At 38.8% G+C, this 10,923-nt stretch overlaps 1 protein-coding gene across 1 annotated transcript in view; it reads left to right on the forward strand.

The window, feature by feature from the left end:
- pawr (PRKC, apoptosis, WT1, regulator) overlaps window positions 1-10,923 on the forward strand; it is a 53,752-nt gene that overhangs the window by 42,313 nt on the left and 516 nt on the right. Inside the window, exons 5-7 of the mRNA XM_061959645.2 lie at window positions 2,947-3,037; window positions 5,005-5,109; window positions 10,759-10,923. The exon at window positions 10,759-10,923 is cut by the window's right edge and continues 516 nt beyond it. Of these exons, the coding sequence (XP_061815629.1) occupies window positions 2,947-3,037; window positions 5,005-5,109; window positions 10,759-10,845 (283 nt within the window). The 3' untranslated portion in view covers window positions 10,846-10,923. The remainder of the gene's footprint in view (window positions 1-2,946; window positions 3,038-5,004; window positions 5,110-10,758) is intronic.

Genomic DNA, 10,923 nt, shown 5'->3' on the forward strand with positions numbered 1-10,923 from the left:
ACAAAGACTTAATTTAGAGTTATTTGGACACTATGGGAACATATTACAAAGTCTTAATTTAGAGTTATTTAGTTAGGGTAAGGGTTAGAGGGTTAGGGTTATAATAAGGCCGTGCCGAATAAGGCATTAATAAGTACTTAATAATGACTAGTTAAGAGCCAATATGTTACTAATTTGCATGTTAATAAGCAACTAATTAATGGTGAATATGTTCCCCATACTAAAGTGTTACCATGTTTTTTTACTGGTGCACAAAATGAAACAAAACCAACAAAGTGCATAAACTCACAACAAATTACACACCTGCAAATCAGTCTGACTTCTGCTGTTGCCGTATCCGTAATTCGCCGATAGGGAGAAGTTTTTATTTACACGATGAGTCGGGTGTGTTTTGACCTCCGCCGAACCCCTGAGGCCGACTCACCGAACCCCTAGGGTTCGATCGAACCCAGGTTAAGAACCACTGCGCTAGAGTCTGGAGGAAGGCTGGTGAGGAGCAAAATCCAAGTTGTTTGAAATCCAGTGTGAAGTTCCCACAGTCAGCAATGGTTTGGGGAGCCATGTCAGCTTCTGGTGTTGGTCCACTGTGTTTCATCAAGCCCAGAGTCAATGCAGCTGTGTACCAAGAGATTTTAGAGCAATACATGATTCTATCTGTTGAAAAGCTCTATGGAGATGATGATTTCATTTTCCAGCATGATCTGGCACCTGCCCACAGTGCCAAAACCACCAGTAACTGGTGTACTGACCATGGCATTACTGTGCTCGATTGGCCTGCCAACTCCCCTGACCTGAACCCCATAGAGAATTTGTGGGGTATTGTGAAAAAGAAGCTGAAAGACACCAGACCCAATAATGCAAATGAGCTAAAGGCCGCTATTGAAGCATCCTGGGCATCCATAACATCTGAGCAATGCCACAGGCTGATTGCCTCCATGCCACGCTGCATTGATGCAGTAATCCATGCAAAAGGAATCCCAACCAAGTACTGAGTGCATTAATTGACATTTTCAAATGTTTGATTTTGTTTTGCTGTAATAAATCTTTTTTTTTTTTACTTGGTCTGAGGAAATATTCTAATTTTTTGAGATAGGGTTTTTGAGTTTTCTTAAGCTGTATGCCATAATCAGCAATATTAAAATAATAAAAGGCTTGCTATTTCAGTTGATGTGTAATGAATCCAGAATGTATGACATTTTCATGTTTTTAGTTGCATTACAGAAAATAAAGGACTTTATAACAATATTCTAATTTTCTGAGACAGTCCTGTGTGTGTGTGTGTGTGTGTGTGTGTGTGTGTGTATATATATATGTACCGTATATGTATGTATGTATGTGTATATATATATATATATATATATATATATATATGTGTATGTATATATATGTATGTATGTATATATGTGTGTGTATATATATATATATATATATATATATATATACACACACACACACACACAAGTTTTTTCTAAACGGTTAACGGTAAAAGAGAGAGTATTTGGGACACATTACAAAGACAATATTCAAAAATTATACTCTGTGAACAAAGTTACAAGAGTGAAATCACATTACTTTTTTAAAAGTAGGATAGAGAAAAATGTAATGTTTTTGACCAAAAATGTTTGTTAGTTTTTAAAAAAAAATTAAAAATCTACATTTTACTTGAAAAGTTTTCCCCAAAATAATTTCAAACTTTTTCAAAAATGTATAAATTTTTCACAAAAATACAGACCTATATAAAGAAAATTATAGTATTATCTTTCAAAAAAGTTTTTCCTGAAAATCTGAGCTGGCCGAAGAAATATTTAATTCATTATATTAAAGAATTAGTTACAAGTTACAAGAATGAAGTCGCATATAGATTTTTAAAAAGTAGAATATTAATTTTTATAAAGTTGCATAGAAAAAAGTAATGAATTTGACCAAAAATGTTTTGTTTATTTAAAAAAAAAAAAGATTAAAAACTCTACAACCTTTTTTTGAAGTTATTCCAAAAATATTTTAAGCTTTTTCAGAAATGTATACTTTTTTTTTAACAAAAATATAGTACAAAAAAAATTACATTATATACTTTGTTAAAAAAACTGAGATTCCCATCCTACAAAAGAGTATTTGGGACATACTGAAAAGACAATATTTCATTAAATATGCTAACAAAATTACAAAATTAAGTCAGTCACTCATTTGAAAAAGAAGCATAGAAAAAAGTAATTTATTTCCCCCCCCCAAAATTACATATATTTGGTTTAGAAAATGAAAATATTTGTTCTTAAATTTTTTTTCCAAAAAATCTAAGTTTTTAAAAAAATTTATACATTTTTCACAATTTTGTTTTTATATTTTTGAGGGGAAAATATATTTTTTATTAAACAAAACATTTTGATCATATTTTTTTTCTCCAAAATAATACTATAGATAGATATATATATATATATATACTGTAGCATTATAAATATTGTTTTCCCCCTATAATAACCTGCTTTTTGAAAACTTCTTTCCTTCAAAATATGAAACTGTTTCATCGGAAATGTTGATTTATTTTCTATGCTACATTTTTATGAATGTGACTATGTTCTTGTAACGTCATTGTCGGAGTATTATATTTTTTTTGTATCCAGTGTGTCCTTAATGAATGTTCGTGCCTTCCAGTAGCAGCAGCAGCAGGAAATAGCATTCCATTTGTTCTCTAGCTGCACAAACGGTTACGCACGCTCCATCATTATGAAGCCCATTCCTAATATGTAAATTTCTTTTTGCATCAAAGTGGAAAAAAGGCAGGCGGTCGTTGATAATGCCCGCCTAATTGAAAGCCCCACCTGTTCTTTTCAGCATGTGTCATCCCACCGGAGTTTGGTGCATGATTCATGCCTGTTGTGAATAAACTCACTTTGAAGCAGCAGGTGTACTCATGCTCTGTGATTGTGTGTGTGTCTGTTGGTCATACAGCGACGAGGAGCTAGGCGCCATCAGCTGGCATCGCCACTGTCGGGACACGGCGCCGGGAAGTCTGGAGAAGAGGTTGGAGGAGCTGGAGAAGGTAGACCAACGTTTTGCTGCCTTTTGCATGCCCACTTTCAAAAACAAACTCATACAATAATAGCACAACAAACTTGTGAAAAGTGTCCTTACAGATGCCTTATGGGTCAGTATGATAGTGGTTCACGTAGACCAGGGGCTTCATTAATTAAGAGTTGCATGGATTTCCTATAAAAAATGTGCGTATGTTCCAGCAAAAAAGAAAAAATCAGATGTGCACACGCGCTAATCCAAGCACAATTTTGTGTTGCTGTGCATCCCTATTAACGTGGAATTGATCGCAGATGTTTGTGTGCCCCTCTCATAAATACCCAAATCAATTTGAAATTAGCCATGTGCCTGAGATTCGCACACTCCGTCTAATCGGAATTCAATAGGAGTCCATAGGAGGTGCTTCTTTCTCGTGTTTCGATCGAACGAAAGATGAGTGAGTGGGATAGTGTGTGCGAGCCTATCAATTCTGTGGGCTGCGAGAACCGCACACATGCTGAAATAAAACGGAAATGGTCGGACATCAGGAAGAAGGTGAAGAAGAAGATGGATGTGGCCAAAACAGGCAAAGGGAGCGGAGATAAAGTAGTGCTTTAGAAAAGGTGGGTGACTCTGATTACCCCCAGCATAAATATAATTTGTGTAATTTACAACAAAATGTGCTAGTATAGTAGCCTGCTCACGGACAATCAAGTGAAAATTGCGTAATATTTGGTTTGCAATCTTTTAAATTTGAACATGCCAACATATTAAAAAGTATATACAAGACTTTGACTCTTGTTTGATTATTCAATTTATTTTTCCAACTCAGGAGTGCTTTTTGCAGTTGCAGCCATACGTGACACAAGTTGGGCCATTCCTCCACCGTCTCCGGTGCCATTTGTGGCCGCTGTCCACCCAACTGGACATAAAGCTGGGCTGGAGTCACAGCAATAGGTGGCAAAATGACCGCATAGATAAATTAATAGACATCCTCACAAATATTAATATAAATATGAAGCATTAAATGCTTTGGCGAAAAAGGGAATTTTGTGTCCTTGCCTCGACTTTACCTTGTTGAAATTAAATGTTGGCAAAACCCGAATGGCCACTTCTGTGTGTTTTGTCAAAGTATCCACAGCCTGTTGAAATGTGCTTACGCCAGGCTTGAGGCACCGCACATTTCGGTGTCAAGTTCAGTCTTGATACATCTCAACTTTGCAGTAAAAAAGTGCGTACGCATGCTTAAAACCAAAACAAACAGGCTAAAGAACAGCTTCTTCCCCAGGGCCATAACCATCCTGAACGGACTGCCCCATTGTCCCTCATAACTGCCTTCTCTTCGGTGCAATAACCCATTCCACCAACCACCCTGTTTTTGTTTTGGTTTTTTTCAGGTATATATTCATTTCACACCATATTCATTGCACTTCTACATTTTTTATATTTTTATATATTTGCACATTGTTTTTCTAGCATGCACACATCGCACTGTATGGAATGGCCTCAATCTCGTTACCTTGCGTAATGACAATAAAGCTGATTCTGATTCTGATTCTTAATATATGAGGCCCCAGGAGACTTTGTGTTGTAGCTGACACAATATCTAACCAATATCGCATTCATAATGAAATTATCCTCTTTTTGCAAAATGCTAGCAACAAGTAGAAAAAGAGCTTCGGGCGGCACTGACGTAGGTTGAGGATGTCGGAGGTCGTCAGCAGCTTCCTGATGATGAGAATCCTCCTGATGGTCCAGTCGCTTTTCATCAAAGCTTAGACTTGTTAGACCACAGGGTCCATTGAACCCACATCAAAGCTGCCACAACCATCATCATCATCATTCGCAAGACCTCTTTTTTTTAATAAATATAGACAGTGAGAGAGCGGGTTGCCATGGAAACAGATGTAAGGTCACCTGATAGGAAGACTTCCTGCTCTAAAGCGTGAAAATAAAGTCAGCGTCACACGTCTTCCACTTACTTCTTCTTGGTTGCAGGAGCTGACCAGAGAGCGCCAGGAGAGCGCCAGGCTGCTGAAGACCCACCAGGACAAAGACGACCTCATCAACAAGCTCAAGGAGGAGATCGACCTGCTCAACAGGGTGAGTACAATCCAGCTCAAAGGGTTCCTCAAGCTGACCCCGCGAACGATAAAACGTACTAATGCCGCCGTCGCTGAGAAGTATGGTGCAGAATCTGATTAAATCTCAATCTTGCACTTTTGGAATTTGAAACCTAAAAGCACAGCACAACAGCAAGTTACATGAACAAGTTACAACCAGCAGGGGGCGCCCCTTGTCCAGAACCATTTAGGGCCTGATCCACTTAAGAGTTGCGTGTACTAAAACACATGCAAACTTGATATCACACAGCTGATCTAGGCAGTAGATTGCTTCTCTTTAGTAAACAAAATAAGCAGCGCAATACATGTAGCCTCTCAGTCTTCATGAATATGCAGAATATATGCTGATCATCAGAACGCCCACAGTACTAAGAGGAGAAGGTGCAAATATAATCATTCAGCACACGCAATGAAAAGTATGTGCTAACTGACAAAGTTATGCACACGGCTGTGAGAAAAGATGTGATTGCGCTGCAAAGACAGACGATGGATAGGTAATCCTGCGTCTACGTGTGAAAGTCAACATATTTGGACCGTCAAAAATTAACCTTAGTCACATTGTCTATTCAGCAAACTAAAATTTTATAATTTTAGAGCTGCTTGATGACTTAAGGGGCTGATAAAAACTAATTCAATTGATGTGTTTTAGTGTCTGCTGACATTTTTTAATGACATTTGTTGTTAATTAAGGAAATATAAAATTTTTATACATTTCCTAAAAACTTCTTACAACATGCATTTTCTTGTGTTAATTCCAGAAGACCATGAATGTAAAGATAAACGGTAATAGTGATAACTGCGGTAAAACTCCCAATGGTTAGTATTACTTTTTAAAATAAAACATGTGATAAACTCACGGACTGATTTGAGCCTGCCAGCTAGCTTAAATGATAACATGAGTACAAGAGACATTGTCTTTGACCGTTAAGAAACAACATACCCCAAACTAAACTTGTATAAACACTTAATGTCTGGGGAAATTAAGCTATTAAATTTTCCACATTACTGTGCTCGCTTAGAACTCAGGGGAATACAAAACAAAGATGTTTTTATGGTGCATTAATATTAATAAAGTATATGTATTTCATTTAGGTCAGTGGTGCTCAAACTTTTTTCATCAAGTATCACCTCAGAAAAAGCTTGGTTCTCCCAAGTGCCACCATAATGACCAACATTAAAATACAGTAGCATAGTCGGCCTAAATATTAAATAAAAACAAGGCAGAGGTTTTATTCAACACATATATTTAATATTTTTGGCCAGTGTAACATTACACACAGTTTGAACAGCAACACTGTAAGAATATAGGAAAATAAAACACTGTGCTTTAATTAGTGGATTTTTTTGTGTACCACTAGATGGAGCCCACGTACCACTGGTAGTACACTTACCATAGTTTGAGAATCACTGATTTAGTATAAATCTTAGTTAATAGTGTGAGTTTTCAACTTAAAACTGAATATATTTATTGATATTTTATTATATCTATTATTTTTATGTTTTGTAATAATGCATACAGTAAATGGCGTGAGGTTCCCCAGTCTTGCCTGAATTGGAATACATGTGAATAAAACTACTGACACGTAAAATTATTATTTTTTATTATTGATTTATTTTAATGTGTGTTATTTAGCATGCTAAGTTAATGGAGTGAGGTTTCCCAGGTTTCCTCAAATATAATTAAATAATTTGATTTTGAAGACTTGCAAATAAAAATATATACATATGTGTAAAATTAGATTTTTTTTATTTTGAGCATGAGGTTTTCTAGTCTGGCATAATATATTTCAATATTTTTGAATGTAAATCCATCCATCTATCCATTTTCTACCGCTTTGCAAATATTAAACATTTGGTGTGAATTCATTAAATTATTAGTAAAATTTTTTTTTTTTTGTGTGTGTATCTAAAATACAGTAATCAATCAATCAATCAATCAATGTTTATTTATATAGCCCTAAATCACAAGTGTCTCAAAGGGCTGCACAAGCCACAACGAGATCCGCGGTACTAAGCCCACATAAGGGCAAGGAAAAACTCACAACCCAGTGGGACGTCGATGTGAATGACTATGAGAAACCTTAGAGAGGACAGCATATGTGGGTAAATTTTCCACATTGCTGTGCTCGCTTAGAACTCAGGGAATACAAAACAAAGATGTTTTTATGGTGCATTAATATTAATAAAGTATATGTATCAATCAATCAATCAATCAATCTTTATTTATATAGCCCTAAATCACAAGTGTCTCAAAGGGCTGCACAAGCCACAACGACATCCTCGGTACAAAGCCCACATACGGGCAAGGAAAAACTCACCCCAGTGGGACGTCGATGTGAATGACTATGAGAAACCTTGGAGAGGACCGCATATGTGGGTAACCCCCCCCCCTCTAGGGGAGACCGAAAGCAATGGATGTCGAGTGGGTCTGACATAATATTGTGAGAGTCCAGTCCATAGTGGATCCAACATAATAGTAAGAGTCCAGTCCATAGTGGGGCCAGCAGGACACCATCCCGAGCGGAGACGGGTCAGCAGCGCAGAGATGTTCCCTGCCGATGCACAGGCGAGCGGTCCACCCCGGGGCCCGACTCTGGACAGCCAGCACTTCATCCATGGCCACCGGACCTGTGCCCCCCCCCCCCCCCCCCCCCCCCTCAAGGAAAAGGGGAGCAGAGGAGAAAAGAAAAGAAACGGCAGATCAACTGGTCTAACAGGGGGGCTATTTAAAGGCTAGAGTATACAAATGAGTTTTAAGATGGGACTTAAATGCTTCTACTGAGGTAGCATCTCTAATTGTTACCGGGAGGGCATTCCATAGTACTGGAGCCCGAATAGAAAACGCTCTATAGCCCGCAGACTTTTTTTGGGCTTTGGGAATCACTAATAAGCCGGAGTTCTTTGAACGCAGATTTCTTGCCGGGACATATGGTACAATGCAATCGACAAGATAGGACGGAGCTAGACCGTGTAGTATTTTATACGTAAGTAGTAAAACCTTAAAGTCACATCTTAAGTGCACAGGAAGCCAGTGCAGGTGAGCCAGTATAGGCGTAATATGATCAAACTTTCTTGTTCTTGTCAAAAGTCTAGCAGCTGCATTTTGTACCAACTGTTATTTTTTAATGCTAGACATAGGGAGACCCGAAAATAATACGTTACAGTACAGTATTTCATTTAGGTCAGTGGTGCTCAAACTTTTTTCATCAAGTACCACCTCAGAAAAAGCTTGGTTCTCCCAAGTGCCACCATAATGACCAACATTAAAATACAGTAGCATAGTCGGCCTAAATATTAAATAAAAACAAGACAGAGGTTTTATTCAACACATATATTTAATATTTTTGGCCAGTGTAACATTACACACTTTTTGAACAGCAACACTGTAAGAATATAGGAAAATAAAACACTGGGCTTTAATTAGTGGACCACTAGATGGAGCCCACGTACCACTGGTAGTACACTTACCATAGTTTGAGAATCACTGATTTAGTATAAATCTTAGTTAATAGTGTGAGTTTTCAACTTAAAACTGAATATATTTATTGATATTTTATTATATCTATTATTTTTATGTTTTGTAATAATGCATACAGTAAATGGCGTGAGGTTCCCCAGTCTTGCCTGAATTGGAATACATGTGAATAAAACTACTGACACGTAAAATTATTTTTTTTTATTATTGATTTATTTTAATGTGTGTTATTTAGCATGCTAAGTTAATGGAGTGAGGTTTCCCAGGTTTCCTCAAATATAATTAAATAATTTGATTTTGAAGACTTGCAAATAAAAATATATACATATGTGTAAAATTAGATTTTTTTTATTTTGAGCGTGAGGTTTTCTAGTCTGGCATAATATATTTCAATATTTTTGAATGTAAATCCATCCATCTATCCATTTTCTACCGCTTTGCAAATATTAAACATTTGGTGTGAATTCATTAAATTATTAGTAAAATTTTTTTTTTTTTTGTGTGTGTATCTAAAATACAGTAATCAATCAATCAATCAATCAATCAATCAATCAATGTTTATTTATATAGCCCTAAATCACAAGTGTCTCAAAGGGCTGCACAAGCCACAACGAGATCCGCGGTACAAAGCCCACAAAAGGGCAAGGAAAAATTCACAACCCAGTGGGACGTCGATGTGAATGACTATGAGAAACCTTAGAGAGGACCGCATATGTGGGTGACCCCCCCCCCCAGGGGAGACCGGATGCAATGGATGTCGATTGGGTCTGACATAATATTGTGAAAGTCCAGTCCATAGTGGATCTCAATCAATCAATCAATCTTTATTTATACAGCCCTAAATCACAAGTGTCTCAAAGGGCTGCACAAGCCACAACGACATCCTCGGTACAAAGCCCACATACGGGCAAGGAAAAACTCACCCCAGTGGGACGTCGATGTGAATGACTATGAGAAACCTTGGAGAGGACCGCATATGTGGGTAACCCCCCCCCTCTAGGGGAGACCGAAAGCAATGGATGTCGAGTGGGTCTGACATAATATTGTGAGAGTCCAGTCCATAGTGGATCCAACATAATAGTAAGAGTCCAGTCCATAGTGGGGCCAGCAGGACACCATCCCGAGCGGAGACGGGTCAGCAGCGCAGAGATGTTCCCTGCCGATGCACAGGCGAGCGGTCCACCCCGGGTCCCGACTCTGGACAGCCAGCACTTCATCCATGGCCACCGGACCTGTGCCCCCCCCCCCCCTCAAGGAAAAGGGGAGCAGAGGAGAAAAGAAAAGAAACGGCAGATCAACTGGTCTAACAGGGGGGCTATTTAAAGGCTAGAGTATACAAATGAGTTTTAAGATGGGACTTAAATGCTTCTACTGACGTAGCATCTCTAATTGTTACCGGGAGGGCATTCCATAGTACTGGAGCCCGAATAGAAAACGCTCTATAGCCCGCAGACTTTTTTTGGGCTCTGGGAATCACTAATAAGCCGGAGTTCTTTGAACGCAGATTTCTTGCCGGGACATATGGTACAATGCAATCGACAAGATAGGACGGAGCTAGACCGTGTAGTATTTTATACGTAAGTAGTAAAACCTTAAAGTCACATCTTAAGTGCACAGGAAGCCAGTGCAGGTGAGCCAGTATAGGCGTAATATGATCAAACGTTCTTGTTCTTGTCAAAGAACAAGAAATATGATATTGATCTAACATAATAGTGAGAGTCCAGTCCATAGTGGGGCCAGCAGGAAACCATCCCGAGCGGAGACGGGTCAGCAGCGCAGAGATGTCCCCAACCGATGCACAGGCGAGCGGTCCACCCCGGGTCCCGACTCTGGACAGCCAGCACTTCATTCATGGCCACCGGACCTGTGTGTCTCCCCCTCCTCAAGGGAGAGGGGAGCTGAGGAGAAAAGAAAAGAAACGGCAGATCAACTGGTCTAAAAAAGGGGTCTATTTAAAGGCTAGAGTATACAAATGAGTTTTAATATGGGACTGAAATGCTTCTACTGAGGTAGCATCTCTAACTGTTACCGGGAGAGCATTCCATAGTACTGGAGCCCGAATAGAAAACGCTCTATAGCCCGCAGATTTTTTTTTGTTGTCATAGCCTACAAAGTTAATGGAGTGCACGTTTTCTCACTAAGACCTTTTTGCAGGATCTGGACGATATCGAGGACGAGAACGAGCAGCTGAAACAAGAGAACAAGACACTGCTCAAAGTGGTGGGTCAGCTGACCAGGTAGAACTTTCCGAGCCGCCTCGCTGGACCGAGTTGTGTGTGCGTGCGCGCGCACATGTGTGTTCTGCTTAGCGTCCTCCTC

The sequence above is a fragment of the Nerophis lumbriciformis genome, linkage group LG05 (assembly GCF_033978685.3).
Source record: "Nerophis lumbriciformis linkage group LG05, RoL_Nlum_v2.1, whole genome shotgun sequence".
Taxonomy (NCBI): domain Eukaryota; kingdom Metazoa; phylum Chordata; class Actinopteri; order Syngnathiformes; family Syngnathidae; genus Nerophis; species Nerophis lumbriciformis.